Genomic DNA, 18,657 nt, shown 5'->3' on the forward strand with positions numbered 1-18,657 from the left:
AGCTAGTTCAAAGCTACTAACAATTTATAAAAAAAAAATCAAATGATAAAACACATGAAACGAATGGACAACAACTGTCATATTTCTGACTTGGTACTTGCATTTTCAAATGTAAAAAATGGTGGATTGAACCTCGACAATTGCAGATATATGAACATGTATATGCATATAACATAATAGTAATATTTAGTTTGCTTTTAATTTACTGATTACAAAATCAATATTAACACCAATAAAAACAATATTTAATGATCTAATTACAGTGTTGAAATTGTTAGCCCTTTCGAATAAGTTTATTTAAAGGGCACTAGCTACGAGATATATAAAAAATCTATTATGTTATTTTTTTGCTCAATCATTAATGAAATGCAAATATTGAAATAATTCGCTTTTAGCAGTCAGTATGGTTCAATTTTGTCAAAATAAGCTAAACAAGAATGTGTCCCAAGTACACGGATTCCCCACACGCACTACCATTTTCTATGTTCAGTGGACAGTGAAATTGGGGTAAAAACTCTATGTTTGCATTAAAATTAGAAGGATTCAAGTTGATTGGATTTCCACTTCGTCAAAAACAATCTTGACCAAAAGCTTTAATCTGAAGTGGGACGAACGAACGGACGAACGAACGAACGGAGGCACAGACCAGAAAACATAATGCCACTCTACTATCGTAGGTGGGGCATAAAACATTGATTATGAATTATTCACTTGCAAGTGAGTAATTCGACCTCATTGAATCGTATTTATGTGAACTTCAATTTAACCACATAGCTAGAGATGGATAACACGTGAATTGTATGTGTAATGTTTTTTATAGAAAAAGAATGACAACATTGAAAGTGAAACAAAGGTAAATCATTCAATTGACTGATTCGATCCACAAATAAAACATTCTTATAAGGTAAAAACGATGATAAACATTTATTTTTCATCTATAATATAAAATTAAATGGACCTAGAAAAATCCAACTACACGAGTTTGCATAATCTATTTATATCTATATTTATATATTTATATGTTTACATATAGCTTATATGGTCTTCGGAGGACTTTAGAGGTCAACTCGATGGTTAATTAGATGGCGTCTAGATTAAAATACGCACGAAACGAAGCAACTTATTTTCATGCCAGTGCCCTGTTTATTGTTTATTTTAGAATTTTGATATTATAGTTTGGATAAATGTTTTTGCGTTGTTATAAATCAAATATGAGAATTTGATTAAAATCGGTGAACATGAATTTGACAGCTAGTGTACTTTTACAGGATCGATAAGTTTACCAGGATCGTTTCTAAATTTCCGAGCACGGTATACAACATTTCCGTTAAAATAAGGATGTGCTTTACCGTTTGAATTAATTTTTCTACAGGTACAACCAAAATCGAAACCAAATCTTTATATCTATGGAAGTATTTAGTAAAGGTTTTAAGTAATTTGTGGTAACGAAATCCTTGGCTGAATAATTTACCAATAATACATAGAATACGTTCGTTAAAATCAAAAACGTCACAACAAACACGGGTAGAGCGAACGAGTTGTGAAATATAAACACCGTAAGCTGGTGCCAAAAGGAACGACACCATCCAATAAGGGAAAATTAACAATAGAGAACGAAAAGTCGTCCCTTTTTATGTCATGGGTCGAAAACATAAAAGTGGTCTTGTTTCAACTTCTTCGGCTTGTTAAAACAAGTGGGTTTAGGTCTGAATTAAAAATATGTTTGTAGTTCATGTAATTCTAATCGTGTATGCCTTTCCATCCTCTAAGGAACGCTTTATCATAGATGTGCAACATTAAACATGGGCTGTTTTACTAACGTCTTGATGGTGAAAGATTTATAGAATTAAGTAAGGAATCTTTGCATTAACTATCTTCAATAATATTCGATATAATTTAATATATATTATATCAAAGCGGTCGATAAACGAAAGTACCAGTCATGGATAAAAAATGTCTTCGATTTGGGGCTCTGTGAATCTAATAGTATATAGCAGTCCGTTGTTCTGTCTTTTACTTGTCTGAACATTTTTTGTTCGTGATCATCAATTATCTAACTGATTTGTTAAAATTTTTACACATCTGTTAGAGAAAAAATGTAAAATTACAAAAAAATGGGATTAAACATGGTTTTATAGCTAGTGAAACCTCTCCCTTGTATGCTAGTCTCGTAAAACAACACTACACCGACAACGACATGCAAACAAAACAGCTTATACAATAGGTTAAAATGTCAAAAACAGGGACACAGCAGTCAACGCCGTGTTATAATCCCACATTTTGACTATTTTATTTATTGTGTCTGTTTAGTTTACGCATCAATGTAAATATAACGGAATTTGACGAGACTGTCATCAACGTGAGAGGGTAAGCGCTATAAAACCAGGTTTAATCCACATTTGAAAATGCCTGTACCGTCATGAATATGACAATTCTTGTTCATTCGTTTTTGATGCGTTTTGTTATTTGATTTTGCCATGTGATTATGGACTTTCCGATTTGATTTTCCTCTAAGTTCAGTATTTTTGTGATCTTACTTTTTTCTAACTCATTATAAAAACTAACAAATATGTAAAAAAATAAAAAACAAACAAAAAGGCATTTGACAAATCACAACAGCAAAAACGAAAGACAAGAATGCAAATACTTGCGATCGCACAAATATAACACAATGACAGGATGTTTTATATTTCAGCGTGCCTACCTGTTTCAATAAAATTGAGAATGGAAATGGGGAATGTGCCAAAGAGACAACAACCCGACCATAGAAAAAAAACAACAGCAGAAGGTCACCAACAGATCTTCAATGTAGCGAGAAATTCCCGCACCCGGAGGCGTCCTTCAGCTGGCCCCTAAACAAAAATATACTAGTTCAGTGATAATGAACGCCATACTAATTTCCAAATTGTACACAAGAAACTAAAATTATAAAATAATACAAGACTAACAAAGGCCAGAGGCTCCTGACTTGGAACAGGCGCAAAAATGCGGCGGGGTTAAACATGTTTGTGAGATCTCAACCCTCCCCCTATACCTCTAGCCAATGTAGAAAAGTAAACGCATAACAATACGCACATTAAAATTCACTCCAAGAGAAGTCCGAGTCTGATGTCAGAAGATGTAACCAAAGAAAATAAACAAAATGACAATAATACATAAATAACAACAGACTACTAGCAGTTAACTGACATGTCAGCTCCAGACTTCAATTAAACTGACTGAAAGATTATGATTTTATCATATGAACATCAGGCACAATCCTTCCCGTTAGGGGTTTAGTATCATACCATCATAACATATGAGAAGAACATAACCCGTGTCATGCCAACAACTGTTTTTTTTTTAATAAATGTGTTTAGTTCCGATGCAAAGACCCTATAAGTGAATCAACATTAACGCCAAAATATGCAATCTTTAATGACCTGACAACAGTATCGTAACTATATCCCTTCTTAAAAAGTCTATTCAAAGGTTTTGTTAGTTTTTGAGGTGAATACTGACACCTTTGTGCTTTATAAAGAATATTTCTATAAAAAATTGGATGTGAAATACTTGAACGTTTAAGAAGTCTGCATGTAGAGCTATATTTACGAATGATGTCCTTATACCGATGATGAAATTTAGTAAATGTTTTGACTAGTTTGTATCGAAAACCCTGGTGTAATAATTTTCCAGTAATACATAAATTTCTCTCGTTCAAATCTAAAACATTGTTACATACACGAGCGAATCGTACAAGTTGAGATATATAAACACCGTAAGATGGTGACAAGGGAACGTCACCATCTAAAAATGGATAATTAACGATAGGAAATGAAAAATCATCTCTTTTATCATAAATTTTAGTATTCAGCTTTCCGTTAGTGATATAGATATCAAAATCGAGGAAAGGGCAGTGGTCATTGTTAGTATTAGCTTTATTTAAAGTAAGTTCAGCAGGATAAATTTCTTTAATATACATACTGAAGTCGTCATTATTGAGAGCCAAAATATCATCCAAATATATAAAAATATTATTAAATTTGTTTATCAGATGTTGTTTCGATGGGTCTTTGTTTATTTTTGTCATAAATTGTAACTCATAGCAATACAAAACAGGTCCGAAATAAGTGGTGCACAGTTAGTCCCCATTGGAATTCCGATAATCTGACGATATACGGAATCCCCAAAGCGAACAAAAATGTTATCTAGTAAAAATTCAAGGGCATATATAGTATCAAAGCATGTCCAATTGACATAGTTATGTTGTTTGTTGCTACTAAAAAATGACCTAAAAGAGTTTGAACATATATATTCACATTCTGACTTTTTAAATGCCTATTTAATTAGGTGTGTGAATTTTTTCGTAATGAGAATGTGAGGCAATGTGGTATACAGGGTAGACAAATCAAAACTTTGAACAGATTCAAAATCACCAATATAAGCATGCAATTTATCAAGTACTTCCAACGAGTTCTTGACACTCCAAAAGTAATTAATTCCACTATTTTCGAAGGCCTTATTTGAACAATTTATTATCAGATTTTTAATTGTACCAAGTGTGCTGGTAAGAAGAATAGACAATTTAGTAGTGGAACAATGGCTTGAAGACGAAATAAATCTATATTTGTAAGGTGTTTTGTGTAGCTTCGGAAGCCAGTACATAGTTGGGACTTTCATTGTATTTGGCTCTGCTTGTAAAGCGGTAGCTAAAAGTTTATGTTTGTTACAGATGTCGTTTTCTGAAAATGGAGTCAGTTGGAATGTTGGTGAATTGGTGATTTCTTTTTTCAGAACCTCAATGTAAAATTTACGTCAAACAATAATAATGTTATTAGCAGCTTTATCGGCCGGGACAAAAACAAATTTCATGGCTAGTTCTTTTAGTTTATGTTTGATACGAGAAATAGGTTTTTGTGGTTATTGTTAAGAGTAAAATGTTCTTTAAAATGTTGAATACGTATATCGACTATCTTCATTACTGAATTAAAAAAAGAGTCCAAAGATTTTTTGTCAGCTTTTTCCCGTTTTATCCATTTCATACAGTAAGTATGGAGTGAGTTGGTGGATGATATTACGACACTCATTCCAATTAATAATTGACGGGGGACGATCTTTAGGTCCTTTACTGAGGAATGACACACTTGCCAAAATGTGAGCTCAAGTGTTGGATACAACACAGATATCTTATAAATGCGTGTACCAAGTTAAGAATATGACAGTTGTTTTCATGCGTTTAATGTGTTTAACATTGCCATAAAAGAGGGAGGTTTGGCATGCCACAAAAACATGTTCAACCCATCATTTTGTTTCTTAAAATGTCCTGTACCAAGTCAGAAAAACGACCATTGTTATATTATAGTTCGTTACTGTGTGTGTTACATTTTTATGTTGTGCTTCTGTTGTGTCGCAGTTCTCTTATATTTGATGTGTTTCCCTCAGTTTTAGTTTGTAATCCGGATTTGTTTTTGTTCTCAATCGATTTATATATTTCGAATAGCGGTATACTACTGTTACCGTTATTTAATCTTTCTTGGTATTTATGTTATGTTACTTTCTATATCTGTTCAATAGAGTCATTAATTGAAGAACATCACCCTAAGCTCGTTTTAAATAATACCTATAAAGCTAGAAATATTCTTAGATATATAGTACTTTAAGAAGTGAACGATATATAAGTCATATTAAACGCTTTTCTGATCAGTACAATGTTAATGCCCGCGTCACACTGTCCCGATTTTTATATACGATGGACACCCGAATGCGAAAATTGTAAGTTCGTACGAAGTTGGTCCCGATCTCGTTAAAATACCAAAAAGTGACCGGAGCAAGTACGATAAATAACGAAGTCTATACGATGGTGCCGAAATTATATACGATAGCAAATGATGGACACACGAAGGTTAACCGAAGACGGGTATTTAAGCTTCATATCTCAGCCGAAGCCTACACGACAGATCACGAAGGCTACACGATGGATTACGAAGGCTACACGATGGATTACGATGATGGCGCGATGGCCATACGATGTCTAAAAGATACGAACAGAATTTCGACAACATATCGTTTCTGTACAAGTCTGCCATGTATGTCGGGAATTCGATCTTTTTGTCTAATTCTTATAAAACTTAGTTTATTATTCCCTCGCCTACTACATGTAAGTTGCGTGTAGATAAAACTGTTATGGACACTCTAGAACCAAAATGCTCAAAACTTGGTATGGTGTTACTCGTTAAGAATATCTTAAGCGCTATTGACTTTAAAGTTCAAAGGTTAAGGTCACAGTGGCAGTTGTAATACAAGGCAATGTCACCCTTTTGGACACTCTAAAACAAATATGCTTCAAAAGATTTTAACCACGTTTGGTATATTGTTCCTCCTTGAAATGATCTGACATTTTTTACGTTCAAGGCCAAAGGTCAAGGTCATGCAGATGGACTTGTTTTTTCTCCTTGAAATAGCATAATACACAGGAAATTGGTTGCTCATTTTTTTACCTGCTGGTTCTAAAGACAATATTAAAGGTATTTCCAGTTACTGAATGTTTTGGTTGATTTCTAAAAAAAATAGTTTATGTATCAAATATGCATATTCAATTTACCATTTTCTGCATGTGTCATATACAAATATAGTGTCCATATTTGTCCCCAATATGTTACATACGAGGGGATGCCACGCTCGGCATTGCCTTGTTTTAACTATAAAATGTTTGCACTAGTCTGAATAATCACCCATAATTATGCCCATGTTTACTGATCTATCTTAAAGGTAAGGTAATGGGTTCGTTGATCCCTTTTATTCAAATAGAGCTCTTTCCAGGAGAATATCATAATAATATAGACAAAGGGAAGGATGTGGGGAAAGCAACAAATGCGGCAAAATATGACATATAGAAAACAAAATGGTTATGGAGTAAACATTCGTGTGACAACAACTCAGACGATACATAAAAAATCAGAATAATGAAGAAAAAGTTGGTTTCCCTATGTACGTGTACCTGCAGTGTTGGTGTTCGAGGCGCGTTTATGATTTTCATTATGTTACTTGATATGAAAAATTGACAAAAAACAATATTTTACTTGTAAAAGTAAATCCTCAGCCTGTAATAGCTGCTCTTCTTGTTCCATTTGAATTAATAGAAACAACGCTGTCGCCTTTCTTGTTCTCTTAGAATCATATGATATGAGCTGCATGTTTTGTGAACGTCTTTCTTAACTGTCGTATTAGACTGACCAGTGCATATCGCGCATGGTACTTTAAATGTATTTTAGCGCGAAAATTAACTTACATTAAGCTGGATTTATTGCCGTCGTAGTTCCATCTTGTCGCCTTCGTACTTTTATTCGATGGCAACACGACGGGATTACGAGGTCTTCACGAAGTCGTGTTGCTATCGTAAGACCTTCGGGTATCTTCGTAATTCATTCGTGTAGACATCTTAATGTCAAAACTGCCCGATGGAAACGATGGAAAAACGAATGCAATACGATGTGCAAAGATGCATTCCCGGTGACATTACGATGGTGAGGATGGTGATACGAACTCAATACGAACCCGCAACATCGGACGCAACTTCGGGGATTTTTTAACATGTTAAAAAATTTAGAACCCTTCCCGAAGTTGTCCCCGAAGGCTAGAAAAAGTGGCCGATGATTCTACGATGGTTAAAGATGGCACTACGAATAGCCAGATCTGGATACGATCAGTCCCGATTTTGAAAATTTCCATTATCGTGATGCCATCGGCGTAAAAATCGGGACAGTGTGACGCGGGCATTAGGAAATTGAACCAACGCTTTCATAAATACTAAACTAAGTGTTTTTTTGTATGCATCCGGTTACATTTGATACAAATATTCACCCTAATTGTCGACAAATTCTGTGATTGTTGATCGCAAGTTAATTTTTAAGTTTGGTGTATACCGGATAAACAATCAACACAGAATCATAGAGCAAGTAAAAAATAAGTTAATAGATACAGCGATTTTATTTTCTATTAAGTTCTTTTTCTTCGTTCTATTACATTGCATTTCTTCTACTTATTTCCATTTTATTTTCGTGACACCTGAGCGACAGTTTTAAATGCATTATGATGTCAAAACTCAACCAGACGAGCAAACAGTTCAAGTTAGTGATACACTTGATTCTTATCAGTGCACTTACTTACGCTGGCAGCAACAGCATTGACGATGTTTTGATTTAAGTATGTTAATTTATTATTATCCTTGAACTCATCCGAAGCAACACTCTAAGCCATTGTGCATAATAACATGGCCTATGTCACGTATAAAGCAGATGTTCCGGAATTCACTTGTCTGCATTTAATTTCCATGTTTTGTCATTGTATATAGATAGTCGAGTTAATTTCCATTTTCCATTAATAAAGTATTGTGGTAGTCCAACTCGTTATAACGTCGTCACAGCATTTATTTAAAATAACCTCTCAATACCTTCTTAACCATGATGAAAATAATTTTATGAAAAAGTAAAATCACAAAAAAAAAACTAAGCTCAGAGGAAAATTCAAAACGGAAAGTCCCTAATCAAATGACAAAATCAAAAACCCAAACACACCATACGTATGAACAACAACTGTCATATTCCAGTTTCTAGATTACATATTCGCCACATAAATACGTCACTGATGTTTTTTTCTGTGCTGACGCTAATGGAAATGTTCGTTGTTATTCTGCAGTTGACATGTTGTAACCAGTGACAAATATATAAACACATTCTTGCATCATTCATCTTTAGTATAATCTGATAATCATTTTGTTTTTTGTCCATCGATTTACGAGTTTTGAACAGCGGTATACTACTGTTGTCTTTATTTATTATATTATTTATGTGTGCGTTTCTCTGTGCTGTGTGCTCTTGATTTTGTTTGTACTGTATTTCTGTCACAAAGTGTTGTCACTTAAGCGATATCATTTAACATTGACATATAGGCGGTTGGTTTGCCTAGCAATTAAACCAGGTCAAACCAAAAATTCTTTTCTTAAAATGTCCTGTACCTAGTCAGGAATATGGCAGATGTTATCAAATAGTTCGTTTGTGTGTATTTTAGTGTTTGTGTTTGTTGCACTTCAGTGCTTCTGTTGTTCTGTTGCTTTCCTCTTATAAATGATGTGTTTCCCTCTGTTGGTTTTAGTTTTTAACCCGAATTTCTCTTTTCTCTATCGATTTATGACTTTTGCATATCGGTATACTACTGTTGGATTTATTTATGATTATCCCTTTTAGGGCCAAAAAAACGACTTAATTAGATTCGTTTGAAACAATATAAATTATGATGTTTAAAGAACACGATATTATTCATATTTTTTTTCGTGCACTGCTTCAACAAATGCATGCAAAAATTATAATAAACTTTGTTATAAAGTTTGGCCTTAAAGATGACATTACTTTTATTTCACCTCAACACCAGCTTTCTAATACGGTTATCGTAAAATGAATTACAAATTTTGCACAATGACAAACATATAAAAGCATTCTTGCATCATTCATCTCTTTTGTATAATCTGATAATTATTTTGTAATCATTACAAATTTCAAGCTTTTAGGCCCCATGCAGAAATATGTGTCAGCCCTGCATGAGCCTGTCTCTATTATCATAGTGGGACAATTTGCACGTTTAGAAATATAACAGTAAGGTTGCTTTAACTAACTGTGATCATCCTTACGATAGTGTTTGTTATAGTTTCAGTTATACCAACTCATCTATTGTCACGATCCAGTTCCCCATTCCACCCTTTGCCAACATTTGTGATTACAATGATGCTCAATTTACCGGTAAATCAAATTCAAGCTCCGACGACATCATCTTTGACAATTATCAGTACTTGAATCATTTCAGTGTAGAGGGGCACACATGATTGTGGCTGGTGTTTGCAAATTTGGTGAAGAAGAAACCGAAAACATTTAGATTAGAAACATACCAAGAAACGCCAATTAGGTGGATCAAGAACTTTTTGAATTGTCAATAAATATCGATCTATGTTTTGGGGATAAAACCACAATCAGCACGTAGTAATTGTGTATTTACATTTTCTACATTAACACGTCTTAAAAGTGCATTTTGATTGGATGCAACCAGTTGCAACTGCAACCAATATCATTACCTTATTGATCCGAATTTCTATCTTAATCCGCCAAGGGTGGAGAGGTGGGGACTGGGTCGTTACCCTTGACTAGTGGAAATGCAGTTATACTTGTGTTTTTCTTGTTACAATTTTTCAACGCTTTAATTTCGTTTATTCACTGTTGAAATTTCATAAAAAGGGGAGTTCTCAAAAGTTCTAGAATCTGCACTCTACAGACACGTTGTATAAACACCTGTCCATTAATAAGAGGAAATGTTGCTTCATTTAGCAATTCCCCTACATAAATAAATAAAGGTAACAGTAGTATATCGCTGTTCAATAAACAGAAATCGATAAAGGGAAAACATATCCAGTTACAAACTAAAACTTAGGGAAACACATAAACTATTAAAGGAAAACTAGGGAAACAACAGAAACATTGCACTGCTACAAAAACAACCATCAACATACATAGTAACAGACTATTTCATAACATCGACCATTTAAGAAAAAATGCTGTGTTGAACCTGGTTTTCACCCCCAATACCACCCACCCTAAGACAAACAATTGATACAAAATATGTCTTGTGCCTAAAGAAGGTAAATCCAATAAAAGCGCTTCAGATGCATAAAGTTTATAAAGCGTTAATTTCAATTGCTATTGACCAATGAGCATTTATCCTTTAAATTACCTTGTAAACTTATATCTGTATTTTTTGTTCCTGATCTATTTATTAGTCCAGAAGCATAAGATGATGGTGATGATTATGTTGCATGGTTGGATTATATCTAGTGGTAAATTAAATTAACAGTTCATAAAATGTGTCACCCTAATCTGGACACATTATCTGAAAAGTCGTTGCTCTTACTCCTAAATGCTAAATAATTAGTGACGAAGCAAGTAATAATTTTTTTTGGTCTAGTGGGTGATCAAAGCCACAACCTCCCATACTCAAAAGTAAAATCAGAAAAATACTGAATTCCAAGGAAAATTCAAAACGAAAAGTTCATAATCAAATAGCCAAATCAAAAGCTCAAACACATCAAACGAATGGATAACAACTATCATATTCCCGATTTATTACAGACATTTTCTTATGTAGAAAATGGTGGATTAAACCTGTTTTCAATGCTACCTAAACCGCTCACTTGTACATGACAGTTGCATACACTACAGGCATACTACCACAAGAACATCAAGGTTATTCCAGGAACAGACCAAATGACAGTCGCATACAATAAATGCATACTACCACAAGAACACCTTTGTGATTCCAGGAACAGACCAAATGACAGTCGCATACAATACATGCATACTACAACAAGAACACCTTTGTGATTCCAGGAACAGACCAAATGACAGTTGCATACAATACATGCATACTACCACAAGAAAACCTTTGTGATTCCAGGAACAGACCAAATGACAGTCGCATACAATACATGCATACTGCCACAAGAACACCAAGGTGATTCCAGGAACAGACGAAATTACAGTTGCATGCAATACATGCATACTACCATAAGAACACCAAGGTGATTCCAGGAACAGACGAAATGACAGTCGCATACAATAAATGCATACTACCACAAGAACATCAAGGTTATTCCAGGAACAGACCAAATGACAGTCGCATACAATACATGCATAGTAACACAAGAACACCAAGGTGATTCCAGGAACAGACCAAATGACAGTCGCATACAATACATGCATACTACCACAAGAACACCAAGGTGATTCCAGGAACAGACGAAATGACAGTCGCATACAATACATGCATACTACCACAAGAACACCAAGGTGATTCCAGGAACAGACCAAATGACAGTCGCATACAATACATGCATACTACCACAAGAACACCAAGGTGATTCCAGGAACAGACGAAATGACAGTTGCATGCAATACATGCATACTACCACAAGAACACCAAGGTGATTCCAGGAACAGACCAAATGACAGTCGCATACAATACATGCATACTACCACAAGAACACCAAGGTGATTCCAGGAACAGACCAAATGACAGTCGCATACAATACATGCATACTACCATAAGAACACCAAGGTGATTCCAGGAACAGACGAAATGACAGTCGCATACAATACATGCATACTACCACAAGAACACCAAGGTTATTCCAGGAACAGACCAAATGACAGTCGCATACAATACATGCATAGTAACACAAGAACACCAAGGTGATTCCAGGAACAGACCAAATGACAGTCGCATACAAAACATGCATACTACCACAAGAACACCAAGGTGATTCCAGGAACAGACCAAATGAAAACACAACTAATGGTGAGGACTTGGTAAAATATAATGAAAACAAGTTACATATTAATAGCATGGTTTATTACTTACTGTAAGCCATTCACCAAAATATATTTAGAAATACTGGTATATTTCATCTGAATCATACAAACATATACAACATGTTGACAACAATACATAAATAATAGTCTCCTGTCACAATCAGACTTTTTAATTTCAGTACCAAGTAAATAAAATAAATAATTTGATATTTGAAAACGATTATTGTTAAATATTTATGATTTATAGATTTAGCATGAAAACAATGAAATATTCTGGGTACTATGTCAATTGCATTGCCTTTTCTGAAAAATCAAACTTGGGATCATCTTTTGTAATTGTTTCTGAAAGACTCTTGTACTTAGATAATAGATGCATATGACAGCAATCAATTTACTATTGTAACTATGATCCCAAATGCATGAATAGACAGGTAAAATTCTGATGACAGTAATTTATTTGAACAAAATAAACATGTCTACTGACTAACTTAGTTCTAGGCAGTTAGCTCAGGTTTAAATTTTGATATAATCTTTTTATTAAAAAACTAACAGAATTGACTTGATATATTAAATAAAACTTTCTGCAGGTTTAACTGAAACTTAATAGTTGCATACATGTTATCACCATTAAGTCATAATATTCAAGGTAATACCAGTTGGTTGACTAAATGAAATTGTTTTGATAGGACATCATGATTTATCAAAGCAGCGATAAGGACCTGATAGTATTTGCTGTTTTAATGTTATTTCCTAGAGATTTAATTCACGAGAAAAGTGATAAGATTTCAGAACTTACAGATACACTTCAAACATTACTTTTTCCCTTGCAAAAAGGGTGTGAAATAAGGAAACCTTGACTTGAAAACAAAAGTAATGTTACAAGTATGCAAGTTCAATGCCAAGAAATGTTTGAATGAGGTAATATTATGTTTATACAACACCCTATTAAAGCTGCTGGGTACATTTTAACAAAAATTGTACACAAGGGAATAACAATTTCTATATGAAATATAAATGCAAATTGGTTTTCTTTGTTAACAGTGGACGGCTGAACAGGAAAATAATGTTATCACAGACAGAAATAGATCACAAGGCTTTGACAGTCTTTATATATTATCTTTAACACAAAACAAAAACAAAATCACTCAGTAACTAATAACAACTAAGCTTAATAATTAATAGTACATAATATATAAAATCACAGAGAAATAAATGCATTAATGAGGTTTTCTTTACATTTCTCTAACAGTGCAGTTAATAACAGTATATGCATTCTTTACAAAATTTAAATGCTTTAGAGCAAAGAAAAGTGTTGTGTGTTCACAAGATAGTTCCAAGGATTTTTTTCACTCATTTAACATCCAAAATGTTCCATCAAAAACAACTCTCCAAAGATTTGGCAATAAGATTACTTTCTAATTTTGTAAAACAGGTATAATTTTCAAAAAAATCAAAAATTTCCAAATTCTGATAAATTCAATATAAATATCCTTATTGATTCAACATTTGATTGAAAAGGAAAAACAAATTGTCCAAACAAATTAAATTGCAATTGTTTTACTTCTTTCATCAACATTTATTGTTCACCTCACTTTGAAACTAAAGAAATTGAATAACATCAGTTGGAAGGAAAAAATTTCTTCCTGATTAAAATCTGTCTAACAATTAGTACAGTAAAATGTAGTTTTACAAATAGAATCAATCACATTTAAAATGCTGTAATGAAAGACATTTTTAATACACCAACATATGCCTGGAAGACATAAAAGATACATCTACAAATCCTAAATTTGATATTTAAAGAACTGACAATTTTGAGGGATCTATATACTTCTTATAGAAAATTAGAAAGGATTAAATTTGTTGGAGTTCAGCTTGGAGGGATAAAAGAAGATTGAGTGAATAACAGAATAATGTCCTATAATATCAGAATGTTCATCACTCTAAGCAATACAATGCTGTGCATCAAGAAACAAGTTTTCTTTCAAAACTATAACTAAGTAAAACAAAGAAAAAAACATGAAAATAAGCACCATAAAAAACTGTCTGTCTAACAGCTTACAAGTTAGTACACATATTCAGAAATATATGTACATGTATGTTACATATACAAAAGAAAGATGGAATGTTTTTTCCTCTTCTAAGACTTTGTTTGCTCAAATAATGTGTTAACTTATACAATCAAACAAACAAATAAATGCAACTTAACTTTTACAATGTCATTTATAGCATCAGAATGGAATATTTCATTCTAATGTGGTCTTATACTGAAATATGATATGTACAGTAAATATATACACTTCAATATAAAGGCAGTTGCTTTTATTATTTACAGTAAAACCTGTAATTAAATTCCTGTTATAAACATGAAAATTATATCATAGTGAAAATGACAACATTATTTCATCACCAAAAGACATAAGATAGGTGTAATCATATTTAAAATAAAATTAGAAAAAAAAGTATAATATTACTTTTTTCTGTAACTCTTTAGTATGATACAAAAGTTTTCGTATCTAATTTAGATTGAGTTTTAAATTTCAAATCAACTTATAAATGCAATCAAATATTAATTAAATGTTTGGAATTTTGTCATTATATTAATAAAAATATCTAGGGGAAATAATAGTTATGTACAATGAAGCACTGGCAGTTGTTTCTATTTTATATTACATACATTGGTGAATTTTGTCTTTAAAATGTTTCTGTACAATCTAAACATCAAGTTTAGTACTGCCTACCTAACATTGCAAATGAAATAGTAATGCATGTAAAATTTCACTATTTTGCAAATTTCTAATATGACTGACATCATGTATGAAGAGCAAATTTAAATGGTCAATTTTATGGTGAAGGTGATAAGTTGGCAGGCAACATAAAAGTGATGGTGAATATGATAAGATGGTAGGATATGACAATTCTACGGTGAACATGTTTAGATGGCAGGTAACTACAACGGTTTATATTGTCTGAGTCACAAATGGGCAATGACATGCTATGATGGCTAGCTACATTAACTAATATAGTTGATGTTATGACGGTGGTTGTTTCTGTGATTTCTGTAACTGTGCACCAGATAGAATCGGTATATGATGAACACTTGACATCCCCTGCCTCTGTTTTCTACTGAACATGCCGATCATTTCCTGTAACTAAAACATAGAAATACTTTATATAGAACATTTAAATAGGAAAGCAAATATAACTAAATTTTACTCACAATTTTTTTTTTGGTTTGTTTGTTCAACTAAACTTCTTTGTTGACAGTTAAATAATTCAACACATCATCTGTAGCAAATTTCAGACACTGCTAATAGATATACTGTGTTTGTAATGTTTATCAAATTATCTTATTTAATATGTATTTCAAGTTGGTACCTCTATTCAAGTAAAGGCCTTAGAATAAGTAAAACTTTGGTATATACTTTGGTCCAATGGCAGTCTATTTAAGTGTAAATAGTTTTATCCTTGTAGATATGAAATCTAATTTGATGGTTTTTGATTGTCAATTGATATATTCTCCCATTTTTGTCACATTTCATCTTAGCATTTACTCTTATTGTAATGTTTGTTTTTAAAAATGCATTGTAAAAAAAGTTTCTACATGTCTTACAGTCACCCCTCGAAGTCATTTAGTTAAGCTTATTGTCCTTTTGAAATTTTTTTGCAAGACTACTTTCATATTTCATGTACTGACTTTTGACTCCAGAATATATAATTTGTCGACTGGTTACCTTGGACATCATGGTACTGAGTCAAGTAAGAGCAACCAAAATAAGTAAAATCAAACATATAATTGGTGTAATTTGAGGGGAAAGTTTACTATTTTCCCATGATTTTGTAGTGAAAAAATTCGTAAGGGTTCCACGGAACCCAGTGTCTCGCCTACTTTTGCTGTTAATTGCAGACTCAACAAAAATGAGGAAAGACATCAATAAAAATTTCCCTCTCGATACTGTCTTTTGATTGAAAGAAGCTTCCAAGTTTGGTAAAAAATCCAGGATAGTTTATGAATCTAATAAATGTTTTATAAACTTTAACTGCAGACTGTATGTAATGTTAACTGGAAGAAAAACTAAGTCCATTTATAAGTAAAATACGGAAAAAGGGAATTTTTTTTTTACAAAATTTACTTCTGAACAATATCTTATGATCAGAAACAAGCTTTTGTCTAAGTTTGGTAGAAATCCAGGATAGTTTAAGAACATTATAAAAATTTTAAAAACTTAAACCACAGAGTGAATGTTTTGTTTCTGGCAAAAAAACTAAGTCCATTTATAAGTAAAATACGGAAAAATGGAAATCTATTTTTACAAAATTTTCTTCTTGACACTATCTCATGATCATAAACAAGCTTCTGTCCAAGTTTGGTACAAATCAAGGATAGTTTATGAAAGTTATTAAAATTTTAAAAACTTTAACCGCAGAGTGAATGTAATGTTTCCACACAGAAAAACTAAGTCCATTTATAAGTAAAATACGGAAAAGTGGAAATTATTTTTACAAAATGTTCTTCTTGATACTATCTTATGATCATAAACAAGCTTCTGTCCAAGTATGGTACAAATCAAGGATAGTTTATGAAAGTAATAAAGATTTTAAAAACTTTAACCACAGAGTGAATGTAATGTTTCCTCGCAGAAAAACTAAGTCCATTTATAAGTAAAATATGGAAAAAATGGAATTTTATTTTTATAAAACTTACTTCTGGATACTTTCTTATGATCATAAACAAGCTTCTGTCTAAGTTTGGTAGAAATTCAGTATAGTTTAAGAAAGTTATTAAAATTTCAAAAACTTTAACCACAGAGTGAATATTTGTGGACGCCGCCGCCGACAACGACGACGGAATGTAGGATCACTTAGTCTCGCTTTTTCGACTAAAGTCGAAGGCTCGACAAAAAAAAATGTTAAAAAAAATGTTAAAAATGTTAAAAAATCTTATCGGGGCCTTTTATAGCTGACTATGCGGTATGGGCTTTGCTCATTGTTGAAGGCCATACGGTCACCTATAGTTGTTAATGTCTGTGTCATTTTGGTCTTTTGTGGATAGTTGTCTCATTGGCAATCATACCACATCTTCTTTTTTTATAAGCAGGTATTTTCCCCAAAAAATTGTACTGATTGAAAGCTTGGTTTTACTTCTTTGTCTTGCTCTTACCTGAATTGGTACCATGATGTTCAAGGTAACCAGTCGAAAAAATTTTAAAATGGAGTCAAAAGTCAGTAATATGAAAACAGTCTATTGAAAACACAATTCATCAAGTTTATGCTATAGTCTAGGAACTAATCAGCAAAAAACAATTGAACAAAAATTCATAATTTGAACTGAAACTGCTTCGTAATGTCTGTCGGTTCCATTTGATTTTATCTAGCTTTACAATTCTATTTCACACATAATCAATATTATATTAAATCAAAACAACAATTCAATGCTATATATGTATACATTCTGATAATACATGACTATAAATAACAGCCATTTAACCTAAAAAAAAATCTGATTGAACAAAATTGCTTAATAATTAGCATGTTAACAGTCCTAGAATATCTTTTTTGTGTTTTAATTAATATAACTGGCTATAAAAGACTAACATTATATTATACAAAGCAATTACTATTGCTTTTAAAAAGCCTATAAATACATTCTGATCTATACTTTGACAAACTAAGGGTGACAGAGTTTTAGTTTAATTAATCACATTTACTCCACAAGGACATTGGTTAGTTTACATTGATTCATATAACTTTCATATTCTTTGTGTAAAAAAATGAAAAATTGAAGAAAAATATTTCAGACAAAACTTAAAAACAAATATATCAATAATTCTAAGATTTAAAATGAATGCATACCCATAATCATATTTAATATGAAGTATCAGCCTACTATTGAGAAAAATTAAATACTTAGGAAGTTAATTAATTTGTCTGTTTTTTTCCCCCTATAGTGGACATCCCTTATCAATGTCCAGTACAGACTGCACATGTATTACCAATGAAGAAGCCCTGTCTTACCCTTATTGTTTGTCATCTACGAGTGCATAACTAATTCTGGTAAAGATGATAGTATTATTTTTACAGAAACTATTTGCTTAAAAAGAAAAGAAAACTTGACCCAATAATTTATTTTAGACCCATAAAAGGGAGATTAAAAACAACTTCTCTTACCTTACCGATTTGTTGTGAATTATATCTTACTGTAGCCTTATATCTTAAAATAATTTGTGTTTCAACCAGAAACAGAAAAAAACCCTTACAACTGCATTATTAA

General features: G+C 32.5%; 1 protein-coding gene across 9 annotated transcripts in view; it reads right to left on the reverse strand.

The window, feature by feature from the left end:
* Positions 1–12,404: 12,404 nt before the first annotated feature.
* Positions 12,405–18,657, reverse strand: part of LOC143048110 (uncharacterized) — a 79,144-nt gene continuing 72,891 nt past the window's right edge. For 6 of the 9 annotated variants that reach the window (XM_076221568.1, XM_076221572.1, XM_076221571.1 and 3 more), the window contains one exon: positions 12,405–15,538. In XM_076221568.1, coding sequence (XP_076077683.1) covers positions 15,419–15,538 — 120 coding nt within the window. In that variant the 3' untranslated portion in view covers positions 12,405–15,418. The remainder of the gene's footprint in view (positions 15,539–18,657) is intronic. The other 3 variants (XR_012969744.1, XM_076221573.1, XR_012969743.1) reach the window with 2 other exon arrangements.

This window comes from Mytilus galloprovincialis, chromosome 10 (genome assembly GCF_965363235.1).
Source record: "Mytilus galloprovincialis chromosome 10, xbMytGall1.hap1.1, whole genome shotgun sequence".
NCBI lineage: Eukaryota > Metazoa > Mollusca > Bivalvia > Mytilida > Mytilidae > Mytilus > Mytilus galloprovincialis.